At 47.6% G+C, this 26,005-nt stretch overlaps 8 protein-coding genes across 8 annotated transcripts; 3 read left to right on the forward strand and 5 right to left on the reverse strand.

Moving 5' to 3' along the window:
- Positions 1-205: 205 nt before the first annotated feature.
- On the reverse strand, positions 206-1,783 carry F5891DRAFT_1165075 (chaperonin 10-like protein; the record flags this gene model as incomplete). The annotated part of the gene is made up of 8 exons (XM_041365378.1): positions 206-541; positions 593-814; positions 874-893; positions 946-1,220; positions 1,272-1,421; positions 1,484-1,545; positions 1,604-1,640; positions 1,701-1,783. The coding sequence occupies 8 exons, from the start codon at positions 1,781-1,783 to the stop codon at positions 206-208; spliced, it is 1,185 nt and encodes a 394-aa protein (XP_041223776.1).
- Positions 1,784-2,116: 333 nt separating this feature from the next.
- On the reverse strand, positions 2,117-6,483 carry F5891DRAFT_1044860 (glutathione degradosome). The gene is made up of 23 exons (XM_041362214.1): positions 6,396-6,483; positions 6,194-6,329; positions 5,995-6,134; positions 5,831-5,939; positions 5,762-5,778; positions 5,217-5,714; positions 4,986-5,162; positions 4,863-4,934; positions 4,672-4,806; positions 4,533-4,620; positions 4,346-4,485; positions 4,202-4,293; positions 3,907-4,150; positions 3,816-3,850; positions 3,692-3,767; positions 3,574-3,644; positions 3,465-3,523; positions 3,260-3,406; positions 3,069-3,211; positions 2,897-3,019; positions 2,773-2,847; positions 2,446-2,719; positions 2,117-2,390 (listed from the first exon to the last, which is right to left on the reverse strand). Exons 2-22 carry the CDS (start codon positions 6,249-6,251, stop codon positions 2,606-2,608), a joined length of 2,613 nt encoding a protein of 870 aa, XP_041223777.1. The 5' UTR covers positions 6,252-6,329; positions 6,396-6,483; the 3' UTR covers positions 2,117-2,390; positions 2,446-2,605.
- On the forward strand, positions 6,484-8,283 carry F5891DRAFT_1044873 (uncharacterized protein). The gene is made up of 6 exons (XM_041362215.1): positions 6,484-6,625; positions 6,687-6,814; positions 6,881-7,000; positions 7,058-7,166; positions 7,222-7,755; positions 7,805-8,283. The coding sequence occupies exons 1-6, from the start codon at positions 6,590-6,592 to the stop codon at positions 8,048-8,050; spliced, it is 1,173 nt and encodes a 390-aa protein (XP_041223778.1). The 5' UTR covers positions 6,484-6,589; the 3' UTR covers positions 8,051-8,283.
- Positions 8,284-8,394: 111 nt separating this feature from the next.
- F5891DRAFT_955986 (CRAL/TRIO domain-containing protein) lies at positions 8,395-9,561 on the forward strand (the record flags this gene model as incomplete). Its single annotated transcript, XM_041375376.1, has 5 exons — positions 8,395-8,576; positions 8,643-8,814; positions 8,874-8,971; positions 9,024-9,273; positions 9,328-9,561. The coding sequence occupies 5 exons, from the start codon at positions 8,395-8,397 to the stop codon at positions 9,559-9,561; spliced, it is 936 nt and encodes a 311-aa protein (XP_041223779.1).
- Positions 9,277-17,150, reverse strand: F5891DRAFT_490571 (uncharacterized protein). Its single transcript, XM_041372021.1, has 29 exons — positions 16,918-17,150; positions 16,631-16,865; positions 15,705-16,576; positions 15,024-15,655; positions 14,533-14,946; positions 14,385-14,485; positions 14,137-14,329; positions 14,014-14,090; positions 13,818-13,965; positions 13,605-13,769; positions 13,449-13,553; positions 13,226-13,401; positions 12,983-13,175; positions 12,789-12,935; positions 12,298-12,741; positions 12,135-12,245; positions 11,938-12,087; positions 11,795-11,888; positions 11,606-11,746; positions 11,524-11,543; positions 11,374-11,467; positions 11,160-11,324; positions 11,035-11,113; positions 10,852-10,987; positions 10,624-10,801; positions 10,438-10,577; positions 10,012-10,391; positions 9,806-9,956; positions 9,277-9,756 (listed from the first exon to the last, which is right to left on the reverse strand). Exons 1-29 carry the CDS (start codon positions 17,072-17,074, stop codon positions 9,697-9,699), a joined length of 5,958 nt encoding a protein of 1,985 aa, XP_041223780.1. The 5' UTR covers positions 17,075-17,150; the 3' UTR covers positions 9,277-9,696.
- A 13-nt stretch (positions 17,151-17,163) lies between these two features.
- Positions 17,164-20,787, reverse strand: F5891DRAFT_1044914 (DUF663-domain-containing protein). Its single transcript, XM_041362216.1, has 5 exons — positions 20,650-20,787; positions 20,240-20,599; positions 19,560-20,184; positions 17,883-19,508; positions 17,164-17,833 (listed from the first exon to the last, which is right to left on the reverse strand). Exons 1-5 carry the CDS (start codon positions 20,746-20,748, stop codon positions 17,271-17,273), a joined length of 3,273 nt encoding a protein of 1,090 aa, XP_041223781.1. The 5' UTR covers positions 20,749-20,787; the 3' UTR covers positions 17,164-17,270.
- A 64-nt stretch (positions 20,788-20,851) lies between these two features.
- F5891DRAFT_1044918 (uncharacterized protein) lies at positions 20,852-24,122 on the forward strand. Its single transcript, XM_041362217.1, has 6 exons — positions 20,852-21,446; positions 21,497-22,295; positions 22,344-22,595; positions 22,647-23,724; positions 23,778-23,892; positions 23,942-24,122. Exons 1-6 carry the CDS (start codon positions 20,970-20,972, stop codon positions 24,014-24,016), a joined length of 2,796 nt encoding a protein of 931 aa, XP_041223782.1. The 5' UTR covers positions 20,852-20,969; the 3' UTR covers positions 24,017-24,122.
- A 987-nt stretch (positions 24,123-25,109) lies between these two features.
- F5891DRAFT_1044920 (uncharacterized protein) lies at positions 25,110-25,919 on the reverse strand. The gene is made up of 6 exons (XM_041362218.1): positions 25,784-25,919; positions 25,703-25,730; positions 25,602-25,652; positions 25,474-25,544; positions 25,329-25,414; positions 25,110-25,278 (listed from the first exon to the last, which is right to left on the reverse strand). Exons 1-6 carry the CDS (start codon positions 25,865-25,867, stop codon positions 25,266-25,268), a joined length of 333 nt encoding a protein of 110 aa, XP_041223783.1. The 5' UTR covers positions 25,868-25,919; the 3' UTR covers positions 25,110-25,265.
- Positions 25,920-26,005: the final 86 nt, after the last annotated feature.

The following is a 26,005-nucleotide window of genomic DNA, read 5'->3' on the forward strand; positions in this document are numbered from 1 at the left end:
AGTTTTTGATCGTTTGGAGATATGTAGGAGCGCACTGGTATGTGCCTATGACTTGAGCAAAGTAAGCAGTGTTGGATATCAGTGTCGCCTCCCTTAGAGGTATCACTTATTTCATTGATAGAGAAAGAGCCATTTTGATTTCCAATGCCCAATGTGTCTTGTGCAATTCGTAAGGCAACGCCGGACAGCTCCTGGCTCGTATATGCTACTTGAATGGAGCGAATAAAACCTTCCCGCATTTCCCTTTGTCAAAGTCGTCATATATCTGCACTGCATCATCTAAACTCGCTATTTTCTCCACCAAGCTCGTTTCCCCACCTACCGATCCCAGTACATCCTGCCTTTTCAGGAGTAGTTCCAGTGCCATTGGGAACATAGCACGCACTGGACACCGACCAAAATCAAGTGATACATTCTTGTCATAAAGCTCAACCCCTTTATACGGGACAGTATGATCACTGTGAACCCCAACAGAATTGATACAGCCAAACGGCCGTACAAGTTCGTAAGCTAGCCGAAGCGCACTGGTATTACCAACAACCTTCGAGTGATGATTTGAGTCAAGGTCTACAGCAGGTTGCATGGAGCTCACTTCTAGAACAGCGTTGCAACCAAATCCCTTGGTCAAATTTGCAACAAGTTCTTTGACATTGTTGGTGTCAACTACTTGAAATTCACCAAACTGGTAGTTGCCGCCGATAGTTGAGTATATTGATGCCATTTTTGCCCTCCTGGCTTCGTTCGGGTCAATGGCTATCACATTGAACTTCAGCTTTCGCGTGACGAGCATGTCAAGGAGAGCGATACACGCGCACTAGTGAGGGCACGACGACCATATTAAAACAGGATGTTGGGTAAGCACAATGAACTCACCACCCCCACGGGGCCAAGCCCTATCTTCTTCCAAGAAGGGTAAAAATGAAGCATCTCCAATCTGCGGCGGACTCGCACTAAGCGGATAAGGTTGTCTGGTTGTAAAGGGTAAGGTTTTGGCGTGACTGAGTGCCTGAAATGCGGCAAATACTCCAGTCGGAAGAATATCGCACAGTAACAGCAAAGAGGAGTCGGCAAGTGAGGATCCATCAGGAATGTCCTGCAGACTGTACAGGGTGCCTCCGGCCCGAGGAACTCGAACATATTGAGCTTGTCCTCCTGGAGTCAGAGGAGTGCCAAATAGGCGGGACTCGACGCAACGGCACGTAAATCCTACTCTGCAAAAACTGCAGCACATGTGAATACTAGTTGAGGCTGGCGAAACAAAACTGACGTACTGGCACTCTCCACAAGAGACAGTAAACGGCGAGACAATTTTATCGCCGATATGAAGTGTGGAATACAAGCGCGGGCGACCTGTAGAGCTGGGATGAAAACTCGCACCGAGGGCAACAATTTCACCGATGAACTCGTGGCCCATGATGCAACTGCCAACAAAATATGTCTATTGAGTTCAGAAGGCACACTGATAATGATTGGATTTATTTACGGTTCCGTGAGCCTCGCTGTTCCACGGTACATATGTAAATCACTACCACACAGCCCAGCAAGCTTTGGGTGCGTGCATTAAAACTCAAGAGCTGATGAAGTCTGCTGCACATCTGCGAACCTGAATCTTTACTATCGCATCATCTGGGTGCTCAATCCTTGGAACAAAATGCAACTGAGTGCGATCTTATGATGCCACAAGCGAGAGATCAACACACTTTGGAATGGGAAGGGTTTCGATACGAATATCATAAGAGGGCGGGTGCCACCGCACAGCACGTTGTGAAGTCACAGAAGTCATGGGAGTCTTGTTGGATTTGATCACTGCACAGTTGGACAGATTACGCTGTGGTCAGGCTGATTGGATTGATGGAAACTGATAATGATTGTTTGTGGCTTAGTATGTGCCGAAAACTATAGGAATAATATATAGGCTAGAACACCTCATGACTCTCACCGGGGGTCACTTGATGTTGCTGGAACATAGACGTCTAGACTCGTGATCTCACCGAGCTGTGCATGTGACTCTGAGTTCGAAACCCAACCGGAATGTCCCGTGCTGCCAATCTTGGCACCAATGCATGATCTTCATTCCAGCGTGCACAAACTCCGACTTGTGTATTCATCAGGCTCGTTCAATTTCATTATTTCATACTAGTAGGTCTAGATACATGTTCTGTTATCGTAACTACTACCAATCAACTGTTTTTGTTATGGTCTGTGACTTCTCTTCTCTTTCTTCGTCGAATTAATTTCGTTTAATTTTCGACTGAACTGTGCACATCACCCTGTGTCACAATATAGCTACGCCACTGGACCATAGTAAGCCGGGCTAATCTGGAACCCAGCTGGAGCCTACGAATATCAGGATGAACGTCATACATGCACGTACAACTCAGTTGAATAGCCTGTGGTCAAGCGAATGACTGATAAGTTCGGAACGAATGTATGAGAAGTTCTTACGAGGTGTCAGCATGTTGCACAATAACTCTTATTTCTATGTGGTTGCAAATAGAGCCTACGGTAATTAACTGTCTACAATATCCTCTTGTATAATTTCAAACAAAAAAGAAATTATAATAGAGAGCGCAAGACGTACGTGCATATCAAGACCAAGCATTTTTCACCCGGTCGGGGCGTGAAAATTTGTAGCTATCGATAAGAAACGCTTTATGACCGACTTTCCCCTAGATAAATTATCCAGGGAAATGCGTTCATTAGGCAAATGAGCTTGGTCCTTGATTGCTGGTAATCAGCTTCAAGAAATAAAACAGTCAAGACTGGACGCACGGTGCTTTGTCCTAGTGGGAGGTGAAGTGCTGGGCAGCCAAATTCTTTCTCTAGATAAGGAATCGATGGGATGGACTTCATAAGCAGTGAGCAAGAGGAAGCCTGATCCACGCAAATCACTCACGCCACCCTCTCGAATGAGTAATGGTTCTACATTCCATTCGTCGTGCACAGCAGCCTTGAGTGCTTTGAACCAGGGGCCATCCAAATTGCCGAGCCACCAATCGGCCGTGCGGTCAATGCTCACCTACGAGATATTGTGAGCTGTAGAATCATGAACATCATATATTACACACAGAAAGCTGGTTAGGCGATTGGGATCTGTCGAAGGTCCCTCTAAGGTGATTAACCAAAGACTGAGCAATGGTTTGCAAATCCTGATCTGGAACAATGCGGAGGGACACCTTCGCAGTGACCTTTCCCGGGATTACAGTTGAGTCTTGGCATGATGAGTAACATTCAAGTAAGAGTGGAATGCCTGGCTTACTCCTAGGTCCAGATACGTCTATATCATGTACAGTCAAGGACGGCTCACTCCATCGCGAAGATAGCACAGAGCCAGGCGTTTGGGTCACATTGGACAAAATATCGTACAATTGCTTTTCGGCCTCGGTCTGATGGCGAACAGGGTTGTCTGTAAACGTCATATCAGCCTGGCCAACCAAAATCGATGCGCAGTGGATGTGACGAACAAAAATTTGGTATAGCCACCTTTCCCTCATCATCCATCAGAGTTCCGAGAAGGCGAATCCTGAGATTAACGTGAGTGTGGATCTCACCATTGGGGCTTCTTTAACCTACATATCAAACATTGGCTCCGGGGCAGCACCTCCTTCGACACCAGAGTGCAAGTCCGGTACACCACTTGTTATCTGCACTACATGTCAGCTTGAGGTACCGTAATAGCGAAAATTCGTACCTCCACTGTTGAGTGTACGACACCGCGAAGACCATATGTAATACAAGGATGATGTTCAGAAATCCAAGTTGAGTTACTACCGTAAATGAATAAAAAGAAAAGGAGATGATCGATACCAACATACCTGAGTAAGATGGCATCTATGTTCCCGATCAGGTGCTGAAAAATAACGGAAATGAGCGTGGTCGTGTGAGCGTAACATGACGCGATCCCACTTTGTGTTCTTTTATTGCATCAACAAATCCAACACTCCCAGTCTCCTCCTCACCCTCGATAAGAAAAACAAGATCAATGCCAAGAGCGCGGTCTTGAAGAAGTTCGGCAGCAGCGCAAGCCACAGCCATAATAGGGCCCTTATTATCCGTCACCCCTCGTCCATACAGATAACCGTTACGGCCTGTCACAATGAAGGGATCAGTATCCCACCCATCCGGAGGAGCAGAAATGACGTCGTAGTGCCTGTTGTTTAAATCATGAGGGGGCATAAGACTTATGAAACAGATGTAGTACCCGTAAAATAGGATTCTTGGTTTTGGGTGTTTCCCTTCAGTTCCATGAAAAGTCCCTAGAACAAGGGGACTTCCAGCTTCACGCGTAGGTAGCTGAGATGCTGTACATGAGCAAAAAATGCTGGGACGAAACGAGTCAATTTACCAGAGTTGACTGAGCACCTAGCTGATTCAAGCCCTTCTTCAGCCAAATTGCGGCTTGACGACAGTCTTCTCTATGATTCGGGTCGCTGCTTACACTCGGTATTGACACGAACTTGGAGAGTGCGTAAGTCATTGTATCTCCTATAAAATTGAGTGATTGAGGGGCATAGGATCGCAACATGACATGCCTTGGGTAACATCCGAATCGGATATCAACACGCTGGTCTCGTGCAACTGGGAAAGGTTGTCCTCGGCTTCTGGAGTAATTGCCCAAACCTGCAGGTTGTCAGTATTCATAAGTCATCAACAAACACTACGACACAACACCTTAACGAAACCATCGTTCGCCCCAGTAATGAGACAAAACGACTTGCGATCAGAGGAACAGGAGACAACAGAGGAGAGCACAATACCGTCGTGAGCTTCCCACGACGCTGTGCAATCAAACGAAGAAGACCATCTCTGTCAGGTACAAAGGTGATTCAGGTGGCGACAAAAAAAGTAACTTCCACGCCTACATGAATGTGGCCATTGGCAGAGCATGTGTAAAGATCAGACTGCATGATCGATAGCGAAAGGACGTCGACATTCTGGTATACAAATATGAGGTTCCACACTAAAATATACATGGATGCGCCTACTTCTTGAACAATGATCGATCTAACAAGAGTCCGTGTTTCGAAGTCAAGCACCTTCACGTGCCCATCTTGGCATCCAGCATATATTGTCTCCCCGGAAGCGACGATCGAAAGCACAGCACCATGCTGACAGTCGAAAGAGTGCATCATGTTGAGACCGGATGGGTTGCAGTGCCAAATCTACCAACAGTAGGAAGTCGGCTGAGGCATCCCTTAACTTGAGATGAGACAAACCTTGACGGTTTCATCCCCACTTCCAGTGACGAGGTAATAATTCTGCGCCGGCTGTTGTGCAAGGTATCCTGTGCCTTCCCTTGTCGAAGGCAAAAGAGCCATGCAATATATGTAGCCAAAATGAGCAGAGTCGATGACATTTGCTGCTGAGATATTTATCAAAGCGTTGGTCCCAACGAATGCGCCTTGACTGATTGAGGAAGACAAGCTGAAGTTGTTGGCTTGAAGATCCGCAGGGCGATGGGTGTATTGTGGATAACTATCGAAGAATTTGTGGACTTTACGAGTTGGAGTTGATGTGCCTGAACCCCATTGCTCTTCCACGTGTCGGTCAAGCTGAAACTTACAGAACCCTTGCCATTGAAGTGAAGTGTTCTGACAACCAATGTAGATGATCTGCATTGCGGGGTTCCAAGCGAGAGAGAATAAATCGCCTGCTCCCGTTTCAAGGTATGGATTCAGGATGTAGACTGGAAGAAAGGTTACTGTGGACCATACCTGACTTCCGTCAGTGGAAGCCGACTTATCAAAGGAGATAGACATACTCTGACAGTACTGTCACCTAGTCATGATGCTAAGAGGACGATAAATGAAAGCATTCGGAGAAGACCTACCTGAAGCACTAAAAAGCCAGCCTTTCTCCTCCGCATGCTCAAGGGCCAGTATGCTTCCGGTATGACCACGAAGGGAAGTCTTGAGCGTAAACTTGTGTCTGTCCCAGACCTAGGATAGCATGGCCATTAGAATAATGACTTGATCAGTAAGCCCTGGCACACACCGCAATATCTTGACCTTGTCCACCAGTAAAGATATGGTCCCCATTTGCCATTAAACTGAGAACAGATTTGTTTTCATCTCCAAGGGAGTGTAGCAAACGAGGAAGCGGCGCAGTTGAGTTGATGGGACGGCTAACGGACGCTTGTCCATCGTGTGGAATGTCAGAATTATTCGAGAGTGACATGGTGGAGTAAACGTACGATGGGGAACTACTGTTGTGCTGGCACCGCTGGCCCGAGGTAGCGATACATTTGCCATTATAAGACAGATGTCCCGCTCAAGTGCCGACACTGCCAATGCTCCTTAAGTCAAAAAATGAATTGGGTCTATTGGAAGCTGTTGAACAGACAAAATAATGAAAGCTGTCTTGTGAAAATAGCGAATACTGTATCATATACATACCTTAGCTCGCCTTCAATACTCGGGCTGGCGCTGATCGCGTGGCGCCGTACACTGGGGACTATGAGGGATATTACATTTCGTAAAACCTGACTCGATTTGTACTTATATCATTACTCTTAGCTTTACGTTAGCTGACTTACCACGGCTTTTCACCGGAATCTTCACTGCCAGCAGCACCTTTGACGCCAAATCCTATGGCATCAGATAGAGCGAAAATAGCGAAAGATCAGGTAAGTTGTCGTCAACATTACTCGTTTCAGGCGTTATCCTCTTACGGCTTCCGCTTTACAGGGCAATACAGCCTTCAAGACGGGTGATTACCCAGCTGCGATCGGCCATTATACGTCCGCAATTCTTGCGAATGCCGATGACCCGACATTTCCTCTCAACCGCGCAGCAGCGTACTTGAAACTAGGCAAGTACGTTCATTTTGTCATATATCACTCAAAAGTCTGCCACCAATTAACCAACCTGTGGGTTTATAGGAATGAGGATGCAGAACGAGATTGTACGATCGTTTTGAAGCTGAGCCCTAACAATGTGAAAGCTCTATTTCGGAGAGGTCAGGCTCGAATGGCTCTTGGTTGTTTGGATCAAGCCCGTGCAGGGGAGTTCAATATCTTCCACGCAGAAATAATAAAGAATTTCAACATTCATCTCATAGATTTCGTGGGAGCATCCGAATTGGAACCCTCAAATCAGTCTGTGAAGCAGGAGCTTTCAGAAGTCGAGAAATTAATTCAACAGCATAAGCGAAAGCATGACAATGCAGTGGGTACTGCAAATATTACAACCCGCGGTTGTTGAAGCAACTTTTGATCCACAGAATACCCCACCCCCAATAACTGTACCGTCGGGGGCTACCTCAGCGATAAAGCGGAGGCGCGTTCCAATAGAGATCGTTGAGGAAGCGTCTAGAGTGTCCCATCATCATGATGCAGAGCTAGCAGTAGAAGATGCTGAAAAGCAGCTCAAAGGTCTCGGAGATCATGGGCTGCTACAGCCGATTTCTTCCCGAGCGTTACCTCGGAGTAATGAACCCAGTTCATCAAGCATCAAACCAGATCAGAGCACTACGCCACCTCTACCGAAGCAGGTTACCTCAGCAAAAACAGAAAGTTTCAAAGACGCAAAGCAGTTACGGGACACTGCAAAGCCATCACGCATTGGTGGGGGGATATTCCGACCATCTGGCAACCATACAGTGTTTAGGGATGATAAATTGTCCGGCGCAGCTCCAGTAACAACCTCGCTTCAAGCCTTGGTCAACACTGTCCCACAAGCTCCTATGACTCTTTTTAACTTCACAAAGATGTGGGAGTCTCACATGAAAGACGAAGATCGTTGGAACATCCTCTCTGTATGTAATTCGACCTCTCCACACCACGTTTCTAACCTGAATTGTTCAGGGAATACCACCATTGTCCCTTCCTAAGATGTTCCAGGCATCGCTGGAGCCAGTTTTGCTTTCATCAATACTTCAACATTTTGCACGAGTCATAGATCTACAAATCGCGGCTCCTAGTGATGTGCGTGAATACTTGGTATCGTTATCAAAAGTCCAGCGGTTTGGCACGATTATGCTATTCATGAACAAGGAGGAGAAAATACTTTTAAAGGGGCTTTGGGAGACATGTGGAAAGTTTGATATATAACCTGATTGTTGCCCAAAATTAATAGTCACAGCATCGATGCACTGGCATACATGTAGGTATTATTCCAACGTGGCTTTGTGATAGTGCTGAGAAACCACTAGTACTTGACCAAGCTCGAGTATGTATATCATAGGGCACTGAACCCAGTGCCTTATGGACTACTTAGTGGCAAGGCATATAAACAAATGTCTTTAATTAAACGGACTTAGTAATGGTATCCCCTTTCAGCAACTCTGCGTCATCGACCGGATTTCGTTAGTAATTTGAACAGCCCGTTGCAACTTCAACTTGTCAGCTCTTCAAGTTCATCTTCGACTGTCAATCCAGCTTTGATAGGGCACGATATGCCAGATACACTTTCAAATGGTACCCCCGAGGAATCTGTGCCAGCAGCTATAATATCAATACCTGTGAGCGACGATCGAGCACAATCATTTGAGGCGTTCAAGGCGAAGCTCCGAAACGCAGGATTGTACCAGCCTGCCTCCAATGACACAGCTGCATCTCACGATGACATGACTTTACTGTACGTTCCAGTCTTTGAAATACGCTGTGTCATTGAGTTCGATTCAGGCTTACGTTGTCTTGGCAGGCGTTTCCTACGAGCCCGGCGGTATGACGTAGACAAAGCACAAAAGCAGTTTTCTGACACAGAAGCGTGGCGCAAACAACATAACGTTGATGAGCTATTTCGTACCTTTGAGGCCAACGAGATGGAATCAGCCAGGAGGTTCTACCCTCGATGGACAGGTCGTCGTGACAAGGTCAGATGGAATTTACTTCAGTCATCGGCAATCCGACGATAACATCATTTGGTCCACAGGCTGGCCTGCCGGTCTATGTATACCGTCTTGCTTCCTTAGACGCGCCGCTGCGGAAGGAACTCGAGTCTGTGCCTTCAGACCGCCGATACCAGCGAATGTCAGTACGTATTCAAATTACCACACATCGTTAGCTGAAGCGGCAGCTGTAGTGTTGTACTTTACGAGGCGATGACGCGCTTTGTACTGCCGTTATGCTCCCATCTCGCTGCACCAACACCAGTATCGTCAGTGACCACTATAATTGATTTGGAGCAGGTATCCTTATCTACCATGTGGTCTCTACGAAGCCATCTTCAGGTGGCCTCTACGATGGCTACGGCGAATTATCCAGAGACCCTCAGTACAATCGCTATTGTGAACTCACCATCTTTCTTTCCTACAATATGGAACTGGATCAAGGTCTTTCACAAGTACGCATGTTTGTGTTCTTTCAATGCTGATTTTCTTCCACAGACCTGGTTCGACGAAGGTACTCGCAACAAAATTCACATCTTGGGCAAAGATCCGGGTCCTACTTTGAGATTACTGATCGATGAGAGGGATATCCCACAGTCGTATGGTGGACAACTGCCATGGAAGTTTGAAGATGACCCAGACCTGGATGATGCTATTAGAAAAGCTATTGATGAGATGCCCAAGGGTCCTGTACTTTTTGTAGACGGTTCCACGGTGAAAATTTTAGGTTAGTTCTTCGCCAGAATACATTTATGAATTATAAGTCATCTCGTGACATTACTATGTTACATTACAATTGGGAATGTGTACGATGATATTTACGTAAAATAAGTCGATAATGAGTGGCTACGAGCAGTAAAAACACATCTACGCATCGTCATCTTCAGGTTCCGCAGTGACACCATCCTCATTCCAAACTTCAATAAACTAGAGATAACTGTCAGCCTTATAAGGAGTAAAGTGGAAGAAGACTCACCATCTGCCTGTGAACCGTCAGGTCGTGCTCGTGAATGAGAGAAGTAGTGGCATAAGGGAGGCGGGTCCACGTAATTGGAAGTTGGTGACGTCTGATAGCAGGTTTATCACCGATAGCGCTCTTCTTGCCGAGCACAAATTTAGAACATTTCCTGAGAGGAAAAGAAGGATTAGCAGAATGGATGGATCTCTGTACAAAAGACCCACTCTTCTGAAAGCCCGTAAAGAGACTTGAGATGGGCTTTAAGAAGCATGACAATCCCGATAGTTATTGAGCTTCTCATGATAGCAACGTCGACGTGGGACATTTCAGATGGGGCAGAGGAAGATGGAGCATTGGGGGTTTCCTGATCAATTGAACGCGTAACAAAGTCAGACATTGGTGGCTGGTGAGGTGCATTATGAAGAGGTCGAGTATCATGCAGCTGCGCTAGGAGATGAGAAGGCGAGAGAAGGTCGATCACTTGCATGCCAGCAGTCGATAATACGGAAGTCAAGTGTTTAATAACAGTGATGACTTCCTCTTGTGTTCTGTAGTCAAGAGAAGCAAAATTCTCTGCCATGTATCTTGCGAAGTCAACGTCATCCTAGTTTCCCGTGAGCATTATGAAACGGTACAAGGCAGTACATTACCTGTGATGATTTCAAAGAAGGGTTGATATCAAAAGATTTTAAGAGAGCTCTCAGGAAGTCTTGACGAGAGGCTCTTTTCTCCCGCACGAGAGAATACCACCTCTGAAGCAATGCCGCTGGTTCTACTTGCATTCGATAACCTACACTAACGTTCAGGACACGTTACAACAAATAGTGAAGTCAAACCTTTGACGGCATCTGTGGAGATCTTTTTCTGGTAGTCGAACGACTGTCTTGCACTAATGATGTATCGAGCATTCAACAAAGACGCGTGTTTACTCCAGAGTATTGCGTGGAGTGCATTAGCCCGTGAGCTGATGGCGTTATTTGGACAAGTTTCCAACGCAACGATGACAGGGAAGGACTACCGAAACTGCGGTCAACGAACAATCGTAAGAAGACTAAAGCACGTACTTGCAACGGATGAGCGAGACCCTGTTTGATGGTGAAGCTGAGAATGTCAACAGCAACATTCTGGATCTGAGAGTGTTGAGACAGGGCCGCGTCCAGGATTGAAGATATGTATCGTTGAACAACGGCTGAGCTGACACTGTATCTTTATTAGTAGATCCTTGCGAGAACGATTGTTTGATCTACCCGGAGTCAGCAAAACCATCTGTGTTCCCTACCAATTCCGCCATATCTACTACCCCACCTTGCTTGCCTTTGGTGCCTCCTGCGGAAAATAAGTATAGTACAAGGACACAAAATACGACCCCAACCTTTCTGCTCCTCATGGTGCTTCATAGATTCGGACACTAAGAAGTCGTGCATGATCCGTAAAAGTCGCCCGCGGCTTTCAAGATCAGAGGAGTGAAAAATATCATCCATGATGGAAGCGGACCGCCCCAGCGTCATTAATGTTGGTTGTGCACGGAACAAGAAGCCTTCATGAAAGTGAGAAGGCCACGAACCAGAGACAGCGATGAGGCTTACCGAGACACTGAAGAATGCGTCCCTTTAGACCAACGTCATTGTACTTCTCATATAACTCCAGTAAACTCTTGTAAATGTGCTCCACGATAGGTCCCTGGAAGAAATGACGATGAGTTCGATAAGTCAGATAATAAAACTAAAAGACGGTACGGGAGACACAGAGTTCAATTCTAAAACGAAGTCTTGAATCGATATCAAACTACTGAAAACGTGGACATTTGTGGCAGCTTACCTGGATAATCATCGCGGAGGCGGTCAAAGTCGCAATGTTCACCGAGTAAGGCGACAATAAATATCAAAATGGATAATGTCCTGTTTTCAACCGCTGTCATTTGGTAAGAGGATGGGCGAGCGATGGCCTGTTGCAATCGAGCTAGAGCATAACGTGAGTGTGAATCTGTCCAAAACAAAGTCTTCGTACCATTGCATGACTTGACTAGAGCGACCAGACGATTGAAATCATGCGTGAGATGCTGCACTGCTCCGCACATGCAAGCTACACTTTCTTGCAGACTCTATGGTATGACTGGGTAAATAATCAACACCGATGACCAGGTAGCTCACCACGACTCCGCCGATGTGGGATGGTTTAACAATCATCGGTTGCAACACAAGCTGTAGTTCCTGACCAAACTTTACTGCAGTCTTGGGCATGTGGGGTATCGATATACGGAAAATCTTGAGTAAATAATCGGAAACAGCAAGCTCTTCGGACTAATGCGCATTGAGATTTTTGTATGCTTAGGATGGTGGTTTCTTACCGAGGAAGGGTTCTTGAGATACGGGAGCAAAGTAGACGCGTTTGCTCCTGAGAGGACAGAGGGGTATGCTGTAGTGAATAGATATATAGTCCTGACACAGTTGTGCACGGTCTGCCAAAAGAATGTGTTAACAACATCGATACAATGAGCCACCTGCACGTACGAATCCTGGCAAGTCCGAGGCATCTACCAGCCCATCAATGAGGACTTCGCAGATTTCAGTGTAATTTCCTCGCAAATACGATGCGCTAGCAGCTTCTTGGCTGGATATTACTTTATGTAGCATATCCTCCAGCGGTGATTGTCGATCCTTAAAGTTGGCTGATACGCCCATGATGACTGAGACCTTGGAGAGAAGTGGCCCCTTGTCTTGGCCAAGACCAGATGACAGCACTGAACGGGTTTTAGGGACTCCACTCTGTGATGCAGCCTGGAACCATAATTCCTCAACCGTCTTGATGGCCAAATCCTTTACTGTATCATCCTCATCCAGCATGCGAAGGACTAACTTGGTCGTGATATCTATGCGTCGAGAAAGATCCTCTGTGCCAGAGTAACATTGTTTGAGGAGTTTGATCACACGTTTCCGAACTCCGAGTCCCGTATCCTGCAAGAGTCAGCTAAATGAGCTTCTGAGCGATAGAATATTCTTACTGCGATACGGTCGGCAATTTTTGTGTAATAATCCCCAACAACCTCCGGCGACTCTATCATATACTTCCCAATTAGTTCTACAGCGGCGTCGCGCACAGCTGGGGAACTATCGAGCAAATGACTTTCGATCGCCCGACGGACATTTGGCTTGTGGCGTGTCAGTAAGTGCTGAGTCGATGAACTTGTTCACGCACTGCTGCTAAAATGCTGGAGTCACTGTTTACAATTTGTCCAAGTGCTCGTAATGCTTTTGTACGCATGAAAACAGCGGGTGCATCAAGTGCAAGCAGGACGACATTAAGAATTGGCCCGAAGGAATTTCGTAACGTCTGAATAGTCCCAATCTCTTCAGCGTAACGATCGACCTTATTTATTTCCTCCTGCGAGCTGCCAGAGTGTGTCAACTCGAGCGATTCAGAGGTGGTTTAGAAGCTTACCCGACATCAAAAACATCATTTGACATATCCTTCCAAACGTCCCTAAGGGCAGACTTGAGCTTAGCGTAAAGCTTTGACTGTAGGCCCTCGTCATCCTCCTGCGCTGAACTGCTAAGTTGCTTGAGTGCGACTGCTAATTCTTGACCCCAAGTAGCCGCCGTCAGATCATTTGCACTCTTTTGCATGTCAGCAGGAATGTAACTATGTATCTGAAGTCACTCACGTCATACGCTTGATCTTCAGAAGCTCTTTTATAAAGATGCGAAAATATTGATTGGTGTCGAGATATGAGCATGTCCAAGTGTTTGACATCACCGGAAGAGATGACCTGCAGAATATAAGGAGATTGTTGTTGATAAGACTCGGATTAAATACAGACCTCATCAAGAGAGTGGAGACCGTGCTTGTCATGGTCGTGTACTTTTACCTTCAAAGAGCTTGAGCGTATTCGTGCCGCGATGACACCAAGATGATCGAGCGCAATGCTTTTTGCGGCGTTTGTGTCCGTTTGAGTGCTCGTTTTCACGTCATCTAGAGAAGAAACCTGTGACAGCATTTAGAAGGGTTTCACAGTGAAGGGTGCAAGACTCACCATGAATTTACAAACAATGCTGAGTAAGAAACTTGCAGCTGGCCATTCTGGCCAATACAGGACGACAAGAAGGTCGGAAATAAGGTTGTCAAAAATCGTTCGGTATTCGGCCTCGTTGGAATTTTTGGTCAATTTCCCTTTTCCAGATCTAGCGAATGATGTTACCAAACACTGAAGTCAACAACATTTTGCTCACCTCTGTGTCAAATACACGACTATCGTTTTTGCAGCATTCATTGCGGACTCCAACCCCGTAATATAAAGCTGTATCTCCTACACGGGCGGTTAGGTATGAGATACTGTCAACATTAGCACTGACCTCCGCATCCAATTCATCCATCAAAGGTTCAGCCGACTTCTCATTGGTCACGCTGTCCTGTCGACGAAGAGCTTGGCGACTCTGGCGACGTTTGGCAATCTTGCGCGCTGCAACACGGACATCGTGGGCAGACGTTTGTACGAGCTGAAATAGTAGTGCAGAGACTGTTCGAATGGAGCGACCATCGCGTAAGCTGAACATGATATGTCAACGTTGCTTGCACTTGACATCTGTAAGTCTTCACTGACCGGAACTGCCCAGCCTTCTTATGACTGTTAGAGAGCTTGATGAGTGACGACAAAATTTCTTCTATAATCCATGATCGCTGCTCTTCGTGATTGGCAAAGATCTAGACGAATAATGAGTGGTGGTTTAAAACACGAAAGACCAGCGTACACTTCGAATGACTGAGAGTGCGTCCAACCGAAGACCTCTCATAGCGCTATTGCCAAGTGTATTCAATACAACATTATCTTTCTTGCTCTTGACATCTCCTTCGCCTGATTCCACTACAAAGAACGGCCCGATTGCGATATACACAGTCTGAATGATAATTGCGTCTGACATCACAATGTTTTCACTAGAGAACAACACATTGATGCGCGGAAGTACAGCCGAGACTGCCTGGAAAAGTTCGCTGAGCAACCGTCGAAGATCACCAGAGTGTGTATGAGTGTTGCTGTGAATGCATTGGAGTTGTGGTGACGACGATCCACCGACGCTTGCAGCCTCGACAAATGGGAATAGAATCATCGTTAGCTGGTTCTTGACTGTACTCAGACAAGCAGTTATGAGCTCCTCGGAGTAAAGCTGTATCATGAAATTGACAACAGGGAGAAATTGCCAAGAAGTTAGATCAACTTTGAAAATTGACCAGAAAGGCAAACCTGTTTAGTCAGGCCTTCTCCGCTTAATAACGCAACACAACATTCCACGGCGAGGATACTATCGCGCGCAACTTCTAGCTGTTTTGACAAATCGTGAAGATGCGCTTCTGTCAGCTCTCGAGGCATGTCAGTACTGTCTACTTCCGACTCGTGTGTATCTTCCTCTGGAATATTCAATAAGGCAGAGCCTGTGGTATCCCGATCTTGTTGGACCACTCTTTGCGCTTTTGGACTCTTCTTCGGTTTTCGTGGCGATGCATTTTTATCTGCATGAGGGACATATGCAGAGGCACACAAGGGATCAAGAGCTTCCCCAGCTTTGATGCTGCGCTCCAGGATTTTTAGTAGTCTTGCAAGGATAGTGTTGTCGATGTCGCCTAGCGCCTTCCTCGCTCTCGGGGCGTCTATGCTATCGCGAGCAGACCGTCTAGATCGTTTTGTAGGTCGAGCGAGCTGACTGAGATGTTTCGTCAGTTTCTTGATCACATTGGCTTGCAAGTGGGGGTGTGAGCAATCTGTGGTGAGTGCAGAAAAAAAGTCTTTCGGAAGCTCTGATACATCGATGTCCACAGCCAACGAGTCTTCAGCTTCGAATATGTCCTCAATGAGCGCGGAGAGTTTTTCGAGAGGTGCTGAAGGGAAGATGAATGGTTGATAAAACATCAATGAAAGATTTCCTACCTCGTTCATCTCTATCACCTGTACGACGTGCAGACAACTTTACACTAGCATGGATACCAAACTTGTACCGAACATCATCCTCTTCAGACCCCGATGCATCAAAATTATATGCAGGGGTTGACATGGACGTTGACAGAGGCCGCTTCTTGGAAGGAGTCCTCCATGCGCTTGGTAAAGGAGGTACCTCTACATACGCCATTACCTGTCGCGGTGTAGTTCTCGACGAGGGTGTACTAGTTTGTAAGGAGTGAATATTCAACTCTTCCTGACATTCGGACGGTACGGTGTGTACACGCTTCAGCGGAGAACCTTTGTCTTCACCAGTATATTTTCGCTTCTGAGGAGTCACGCTGTTTTCTGCGGGTGCCAATGGGACGGGAAGGTGAGCAGTAGAGCGCGGAGTCAACTGTGTGGATGTAGGGGCACTCGGGGCAACGTGAATCTGGGGGGATCGAGGAGCTGACTGTACGATTAAATGGGAGTTAGATTGCGATTGCACAGACCGGGGGGCCACGGGCTGAGATGGAGTTTGGGTAGAATGTTGCAGCTCGTCTTCCTTGATGTCACGTTCAGCTTGTTTCATCTCGATGTCTCGATTCTTCTGAGCAATGAAATGGTTAAATACTGCAACAGGCTCTTTACGCCGATGAACGGGTTCGGTGGGTGGCTTGGGTTGGTTAGGATACGTTAGTGGATGTCCTAATGCGAATGCTAGAGAAGATGAAGTGCTTCGAATGCCAGGCGGAGGTGGGGTAGGGTATGCGGCAGGAGGATTCATGCGTTGAATCAATGACTGAGCAAACGGAAGAGGATGATACGTTGATTGAGGCTGGGATTGTAGCCATGGAGATGCAAACTGAGAAGAAGCGAATCTGTGTCTAGAGATGTTACTATTGAGTTAAGCTGATTGCAACCTTTTGACGTACGAGCCGCCTTCGGACAGTAGCCTCACGGAGTCGTCCCTTGTACTGTGCCAGTAACGTGAATCACCTGTGGGCATCGACGTAGTTGAAAGATAGGAGAGCTCATGTGAGTATTCTGAAAGCGGGGAAGGCGCCGGAGCTGGCTGGTATTGCGACCCAGAATTATATTCGAGATAGGTCCGTTGCAAGTAGGTCGGGTTAGGTGCAGACACAGATAAATGATTCATGTGTCTTCCCACTAGATAAATTGTTAGACGCGTTTGACGTGTCAAAACGTATAAAAATCTAACCGTGCGTAGAAGGTGTAGCAGAAGCCGTTGGATATGCGGCAAAGAGCCTGTGAGCTTCGTAGGTCGAGTTGGGAGCATGGCCATGTGTTACAGGATCTGGCGAGAGCTGGCTGCGGGCGTCGTGGCCAGCTTTCTGCTGCCAATGATGGCTGTTCATGATGAACGAGCTGATTAAAAGACGGCCACGAACAGGAGCAGAGCCTCGTGCTCTAATAGTCACTGGGCCAGTTCCGGAAGACTGACGAGTGACGACTTCGCGCGTGACGTTTTTCGGTCACTGTCACAGCGCCTCTCTCAAATATTAGAATTACCACAATAACTAATACATAGGCTGTGCATCGCATGACTTGGACTCAAGTCTTCCTCCGTTTCCTTGATCTTCCTTCCTCAACATCGGCTTCCCTCTTACTCTTCATTCCTGCAGCTCTCATATACACCTTCTTTTTCTCCCTCTCCTTTTCTGCATCTTTAGCCTCGTCCTTTTGAATCATTTTGCGATGTGTCTCCTTGCGCACTTGTTGCTTTTCACGACGCCGTGCTATTTGATCCTTGCGTAGCGCTCGAATCTGTTGAAGTAGTGCGATTGCTTTCTTCTCCTCAGGCTCTAGTACGACAGCACGTTTTTGCATGTAGGTCTGCTTGCTCTGAGGCTTCATAAGTTTGGGTTTTGAGGCGTATGGAAGAGCAGCTTGTAGCTTCTTCGGGACTTTAAGCGTGTTGAATCGTCGGGCGGGGCGTTCTATCGGTTTGTAGGTGGAGTTGACAGCCAGTGGAGTTTTCAGCCCTTCATCTCGTCTAATCTGACCTGTTAAGCGCATGCCAGACCAGCGTGACTTGTCGGACAGAAGGAGAGATGTGACAGGGTTGTAGAATTTGCGAGGTTGGATCGAATACCACGCTCTCAGAAAAATGATATCTGGGCTCGTAATTCAGAGTGAATCCAATCCACGTCGGAGGCGACTTACCGCTCATCAGCACTTTGTCTTCAAACGTGGCACGGAAAGCACCCTCCGGCTTGTTCAGCGCTTTCTTTACCTGACCTCTGATGCCAGATACCGTTCGGATGCTTGCACCTTCAAACTTCGCCACCTCCAGAGCGCTGGTGAACATGTCCCTGATGAATGCTGTATTCTTGAAAATCTTGAACGGCACACCCGTAAGCTTCAGCTTCTTCACGATTTTTGTTGACCGGTCAATGTCCAGGACCACACCAGTCGCGCTTACTCTGAATGCAACAGTCTCCCCTGAGAGCGCATTAAATGCACAAAAACCTGTGTTTGGGAGCGCAACTGGGCCATAGAACGACGCATAGCAATGCATATGCTCTGGGGTATATTTCAACATGCGCATCCTGATGGAATGGTCGTCGAGTGAATATATGGGGACACTCTGAAAGCGCCTCCAGCCGAGGGAAAAGATAAGCGGGTCATTCGTCTTCAATGTACGTGCAAACCAGCGGTGGCGCTTAATGCGAACTTGGAGGTATCCCATGCGCTCCTCTGCAGCCAGTAGTCCACCGACGATGATAGGGTAGCATGGGTCGAAGTGTTCGATGAATTCGCAAGCGACTGAAGCGAGTTCTATGCGCACATATGTTCCAGGCCGATAACCCTCGATAAGGGCACGAGTCTCGGCATCAATGCCTCCGAATTCAGTGGGAGCAGGTTGGGCTTTCCTGGATTCCAGGTCGACGAGGTCAGCGCCTTCTGGGTTTTCGTGGACATTCATTTCCTGGTCTGCCTCGCCGCCGTCAGTATCTCCTGTGATAAATAGCGTCCTTAGAGAATCCAAAACTCCCTCATCTTCCCACTCCCTCAGCGCACCAAGAGACAGCGCCTCTTTCGTCATGTCCAAATCATCTTGGTTTGTAGCACCGGAGCTGTTCATCCGGAAGAAGTCATCATCTATTTCGTCCGGTTTGACCCCAGGTGTGTCGGCGCCATTGGCAATCTGTTCTGGACTAAGCGAACCGGAATAAATCATCGCAACCCAGTCTTTACGCCGCTTCCGACGGTTGAGCTCCTCGAATGCAGCGCTTGCTTTCGCAGCCAGTCCGGATTTCCACGCTGGCACGTTATCCTCGTTGTCTTCATCAAACTCTTCCTCGTCATCGCTCAAAATCTCCTTTTCATCGTCAGCATACATGACTTCACCTGCTCTGCCACGGCCTTCATCGTCGGACAACCCAAGTTCGGAGTCAGAGTCAGCAAAAGCAACATCTCCTTCCTCCTTTTCCTTGCTGAATAAACCATGTGTAGAGCGCACGATGGTGCGTGCTGCGTGACGGCCTGTATTCAGAGAGCCGGTGCGGAACTGCTCGTCCTCTTCGCCACTCCCTTCATCGTCCTGCTCGTCTTCCGAGAATATCTCTCCTTCCCCCTCAAACTCACTGTCGCCCTGTGAAGCATCCTCGTCCTCCTCGGCATCATCATCGCCGTAGCTGTTTTCCCTATTATGATGTCGGGTATCAATAGTCAGTGGATTTGACGAAGAACCAAAAAGGCGGATGTTGCTCCGGGCCACTGTCTCTTCAAGTGTCTCATCGACGTCTTGTAGGTCAATGACCATTCGCTCACCCTCGCCATGAGGAACTGCTCACAAGAGTCAATAACATGCAATCAAGCAACGTCAATTCTACTCACCATCGGTGGCTCCTCTTGTGAAGTTACCGGGGACATTAATCCACACAGCGTCCTTGTCGTACATAACACCACCAACATCGCTCATGGGTGCATGCACAAGAAGTTTCTTCTTTTCGCTCAACTTTCTTCGCTTCTCAGAATCCGCATCTGGCAAGGGACATGGGTCGCCGAGCTTTGTTACTGTTTTGATATCCATATCGCCTACACCAGGAATGTGCACCTTGGTGCTTTGCCGCAAATTTGTCCCTCGCAAGTAACCATACAGGGTCACAGTGCGATCGCACCGACCTTTCGAGGTTCTTATTTCCTCGCGCGGCGTCAAATCTTCTATTCTGTCCGCAAGGAGGTATGGGTGAGTATTCCTAAAGACGAGGGGTCGAAACTTCATGACGCTGATGAAACGGGAAAGATTAAGGATCTCGGTATCGGGATAACGACCGTTGAGAACACCAGAGAGATAGAAAAGTTTTGCGCCTTGATATATCTCATTCCAGAAGCGTCTTTTGAGTAGTTTTTTGGTAGCCCTGAGGGTGGCTTGTTTTTTAATGAGGTCGAGATGAGTAAGGATGCCGATGACTTTTGGAAAACCATGAGCCTGGAGGATGTTGAGGAATTCAAACGTTTCCTGTCGTCGATCAAATATAGTTATGATATGAAATTTTTGGCATGAACAAGCGCACCATTTCAAAGCCATAAGAGCCGTCAATCATGAGGAGAACGAGGTCGGCGACCTTACCGATGTCGATCATAGAATTGAGGTCGCTATTACACTCGATAAATGTGAGCCTCCTTTTCTTTCCAGCAACCACAGTGATCGGACCCTTGGCTTCGGACAATGTCTGCTTTGCGTATCTTCTGACGAGGCTTTTGAGCAGAGTGGTCTTGCCTACGCCTGGAGGCCCAACGATTGCGATGATGACTGGTGGGGGTTCATCATCAGGTGTTCTGTTTACGAGAGGGACATGAAGACGAGCTTCATCACGCTCGACGTTTCTCCGGGCCTGGCGATCAGCACGTCGCCCAGATTTTGGTGCAAATGCCTGAGAGAATGTTAACAAGGAAATGCTAGAGAGCGGTTCGCAGATAGCACCTTTTCATTGAACCCCGTTTTTTGTTTTCCCTTGCCTTTCTTTTCAGCTTTTGAGCCAGACTGGGCTGGACGATGAGGTTTATGGGTTTGTGTTTCCATCAGGTACTACTAAAAATTGTGGCAGAACCATGACAAGACGGGAGTTATGCTCGCTCACGTGACTGGCGCGTCGTGTTGTTTTTTTGTGTGGATTCGGTGTGGACCGTGTCTTGTCGCATTGAGTTCGACTGTGACTTTCTTCAATCTCACCCTTCATATAGCTTTTGATCTTTAATCTCGTTCTTGTTTCTTATTTCTATACAACCTGCGCTGCGAAATTGATGGCGCGACGTCCGTCAACCACTTTCGAATTTTCTATTCCTGGTGATGAGCTTGAACAGTCTCGCATTCAGCTCGAACAGCAGATACAAAACACTGATTTATCATTGCATCTTTCATCTTCACAAGGGGACGACGACAGCGTTGAATATCCGAGACACAATTCTAACCATTCCCTAGGCTTTGCATCATTCGAACAACCCAGTCAGCACTTTGACTATGATGCTCCCAGTGGCTTGCACGCGTGGTCCACGCATGAAGATGAAGGTGTAAATCCTTATGCCGGTGAGACTGTTTCCACAATCGGCCACCATGCCAGCGCTGTCACAATCGGCGCGGGGCTCGGTGGGCATGGTCAACGGAGGGAAATCAGTCTCAGTGGTGCTGAGTACGACCCAGATCGCCCGCTGCAAGATATGATTGCTGGTATGGACAGCCGCATCAGTATCTTAGAGCCTCACTCCAAGTCCAGACAAATGGTACGATCCATCAGGCTTGTCTCTCTTACATCCACTAACATGCCCTTCAGCCCTGCTCTCGTGAGGCCATCGATGCGTCATGCGACTACGATCTGTCTCAGGTCTCACACCCTGTGGCACTTGCTGCAAGACTTCGTTCTCCACCTCTCGAACCTGAGTCGGCTGAGTTAGAAGCAGACCGCTCGCTCAACACCTCCCGCCGCAAGCTCTCCGCCAATTTGCAACGTGTCGGCTTCTCTCCACGACGACCGCGCAATTTACAAAGAAGTACTGCGGCGCAACAGTCTCCCTCTCGCTCCCATTCGTATCTACACGATGCACCTGATTTCCAACATATTCCATCCTATTCCAGAAAAGCAACAACTCCTAAAGCACGCAAGGCCTCTCATTCTGTATCTTTCGACGTGGATACAACACCCGTGCGGCGGCATGTATCCCAGCCGCAGGTAAATGTTCAGCCGCCCACACCATCCGCAACTAGCTCCAAATTTACTCGCATGGCGAGGGGCCTTGCGAAGGATGTGCATGAGGCTCAGGCCGAGGATGCTGCATTACTCCAGAACCAATCACAAACTACTACTACCCCTCGTGTGGCACTTGCAGGTTCTCGTCGCGTCTCTCTGAAGCACCACGATGCATTGAAACAACCCCTTCACGACGTCCTCGATCACAGTGCCGTTGATATTAATATAGAGGTGGCCCCACTAAATCGGTCATTGAGGAAAGCCAGCAGAGGACGAGTAAACCTCCCAGACTTGACTGGCCTTACGAGTGCAGTTGTTTCTCCTGCAAAGGCCAACCTTGAACGCTACGGTATCAAGACCGCTGGTTCATCGAAAGAGGTGGAATGTCAGTAATTCTTTTTCACTTATTTCAAGAATCTCAATTCCTGTACAGCCCGTCTTATAGCGTCACTTAACGCCCTTCATGCAAAGCTCGCTCATCTTGAAACAGAAAACGGCATCGCTCGCCGCCGCGTCCGGGAACTCGAGTGCGAGCTCCAACAATGCAAACGTGATGTCGCTCGAGAACGTTCTAGAATCATAGAACAAGACCCAGGCGAGCCATCATGGAAAAGGGGCAAAGGGGAGCGACGAGAGAGAGAGGAAGAACAGTCAAAGTATTTCGAGGTCGTGGAGGAAAAGAAAGGTCGGCTATAGCCCGTCGTTCTGATGAATCTCATCTGACCCGCTCGTACAGCACTCGAATCCTTGATATCTACCCTCCGCTCACACCTCACCCGTGTCACCACAGACTTGACAGCACAACAACAGCTCCTAGAGGACCTTAAGAGACTCAGAGAGGACGACGCCAAGATGCTTGCCCAGAAAACAGATGAAATTGGCGCCCTTCGGCTCGAGGTTGAAAGGCTTGCGGGTGAGATTGAAGTACTCAGGAATGTTGTAGAAGAGGGTCTTAATGAAAGACGGATGGCGAGGGAGCAGCAGTCACAGCTCGTGGAAGAGCAAGACGAGGTCTCTGTGCCGGACCAGTTGCATCAGGAGCCAGACCTAGTGACTACTCGTTCTGATTTTCAGTCAACAAGAAGGTTTGTTGACGTGGATGAACTGACGCGGATATCGGAAGACCTGGAGGAGCGAAGATCTGAGCGATCTTCCTGTGGAAGCCCGTCCCTGTCGTCACGACATAGCTCGCGGTCGCACCCAGGTGACATGACTCGGCTCACTGACTCCGAAGATAGCAGATGTCTCGCTACTCGAAGGGAGCCTTCGAGAGACGATGATGTTGCCCCATTAACTCGGATATCGGAAGACCTTGAGGAACAACGTTCTGAAGGATCCTCTCGTGGAAGTGTTCCCCTGTCATTGCGCCATGGCTCGCGTCCAGGTGACATGACACACGCTCGAGTCGCTGAATCCGAAGACGGGAGTCGGCCTGCCACTAGGAGGGAGACGTTGAAGGATAATGAAGCTGCCCCCTTCCCCCGTATTCGTTCAGGTCGCCTCGAAAACTTATTCTTCTCTGCACCGAAACACAACTCTGGGACATGCACCCGGTGTAATCACCGGTCAACGCGCACCGGTAGTTATGCGAACACGAAGGCCACACGTCCAAGTCAGGGACGGGTCCCACTCTTGAATGATCAGGGCCCTAATGCGCAAGTCAAGGACGATCCCCTCCAGTCCCGAGCGAATGCCTTTGAACCCGATGGTGTCGATTCGTACGAAGCCATCTTCCAGGGCGGCAAGTTGCCACCACAGACTGTGCTCGTCAGGGTATTACGAGAACTTGAGGAGGAATTTACACATCATAAAGGGTTTGGAATTTACTATGACCATTATTGTCCACGCGCTCATTCATTTTATATAGGATTTATAGTGAGCTGGCAGACGAATACAAGGGTATGGACTCAACGGTGCAGGCGGCGAGGCGGCGTATTGTGGCTGATCATCTTCAAGATATCATTGATTTGATTGAGCGCAAGGTTGTAAATCAAGCTTGATTTGATATCAGCTTTGCTAACTGCTCGATAGGTTGATCAAATTCAATCTCTGTATGATCTTTTGAAGTTTGAAGATAAACCATCTTCTCGGCAACGAATATCTTGACAATCACGGTAAATTCTGGGTGGAATTTAGATGTCGTCTGTTTTATTTTACACCACAATTGTAGTTTTCCAATCGAATTGCATTCATGTTGGTGACCTGTGATTTATGGGCCTATGGCGATTGTCTGCCGTACGATGTTAAGTATTTGCGTGCACCAGAAACAAGAGTGCGTAATAGTTCTCTAAAATTGGCCAGCCGTCCTTCGACTTCCGATGCACTTTGTGATAGTGTTAGGCGGATGTGCGAGAAATCACGGGTAAGAAAAGTTAGTATAATTATTGGCTGCTGGAGGTTATTGTAGCAGCTATCTTAGACTTCGTTGGAATTGCCCAACGACTTTGCAGCCAGTTAATTGAAAAGGGAAAGGACTTGAAGCTTGATCAGTTCAGACACGCGCCACGGTGGCGGAAGTGCAATACCAACGTTGGGATCAAGCTCAACGTCTCGGTGACATCAAGGGGTGACGATTTAGTAATGAAACCTGCACTATGCTACACGATATCATGGTGAGCTGCCGATAATACACTTACGGTCGTTGACGATGTTGAGTAGCCCACTTGAAGGTTCATATAGCCTCATAACATCAGTCAGTAGAGACCTGCGTAAATCCAAAAGCTGCAGACGATACGAAACGAGTGACCGTTCTCGATGTGGTCACCGATTTGGTGGACGGGCATATACAGACCGACAGACCCGAGAATACAATGCTTTTCTACTCGCTTGGGTGAGTTTGGAGGAGGTTGGTCAGGTGTCCTGGTCCGATTGACTCTCTAGCTGGCTGTTTTCTCATACTATCAGTACATGTTGCTTAAAGAAAGGTAAAGGGGATTGCACTCCGGTGCCTGTGCAGACGTCAGACGTCAGAACTACGTATCTGCATCACCCATGAAGTAGTAAGGAGGAATTACCTTTTCTAATGACTTTACCTGGCACGAACAGAGGAGACTGAGGTCATCTTCCAGGCATGAAGCTCTGCGAAGTGATGGTGCGATAAGATTCAGCTATATGTTTCCACGCATGGCCTTCTCCGTTCATATGCTGCCTGGACTGTCGGAGGCATGCTGACGAGAACACTTGGTGTCTTCGAACCACGTTACTGTCTTTCAGACAGCTTAAACAATGTTTGTTCATCCAAGAGATTGGTGCAATGCGACATGAAAGTATTTCTATGATTGATACAGTGGATGAATAACGACATCTTACAGTAATGGAACAAGACGTGGATGTAAAGGAGTTGGACATGCCACGATCACCGTCCGTATCTGTTATGCATACATCAGCAAAGTTGAACCAGAAAGAAGAAGAAACACACTTCTGGAGCTCCCATTCACGATTATCCAGCGGACATACATTGCGCGTCTTGAGCCAACGTGAGATACAGTGGAAATGGAATGCGTGCTTTGGAAGGAGTGGCGGGGATGAGATCTAAAGGAGTCATCGAGTAGCGATAAACTCACGTTGCAAATCCCCCATGCAGCATTACATTCGTCTGTAGATGCTGATACCTGATTTGCCTGGCAGTCGATACCTAAATGACAGCGTCCTTTGAGTGACGTTGGGATGAGATGCAAACAAGTAGACGCACAAAGATCCATGATATGATTTCTGCATATAGCGCAGTTGTCGACGACGATATCTGTGAGAAAAATTGAATGCTTCGATGAATTCTAGGGATAGGCAGCGTACCCCATGCCCAAAGAGATACTGCATTCCACTGAGCGACTTATCAACGGAGGGAGCGAGAGTATGAGACAGACAAGACCATACCTTCTTTACTTCGAATCGTTGCTTCCCGTCATCCTTTGCTTCCTTTTTGGAAGGTGCAGGAGTATCAACGTCCATGTCTGCCATCTTGATCTCGAACAACTTTGCGGATGTTCAAAAGCGAGCGTTCCTGTACCAGTGTGCTGTGCTTGGGCATGGTGTGACGGGGTGTTCATGTCCAAATATAGTATCACATTCACACGCCGCCGACCGATGATATCATCA

The sequence above is a fragment of the Suillus fuscotomentosus genome (assembly GCF_016647785.1).
Source record: "Suillus fuscotomentosus strain FC203 chromosome Unknown F5891scaffold_41, whole genome shotgun sequence".
NCBI lineage: Eukaryota > Fungi > Basidiomycota > Agaricomycetes > Boletales > Suillaceae > Suillus > Suillus fuscotomentosus.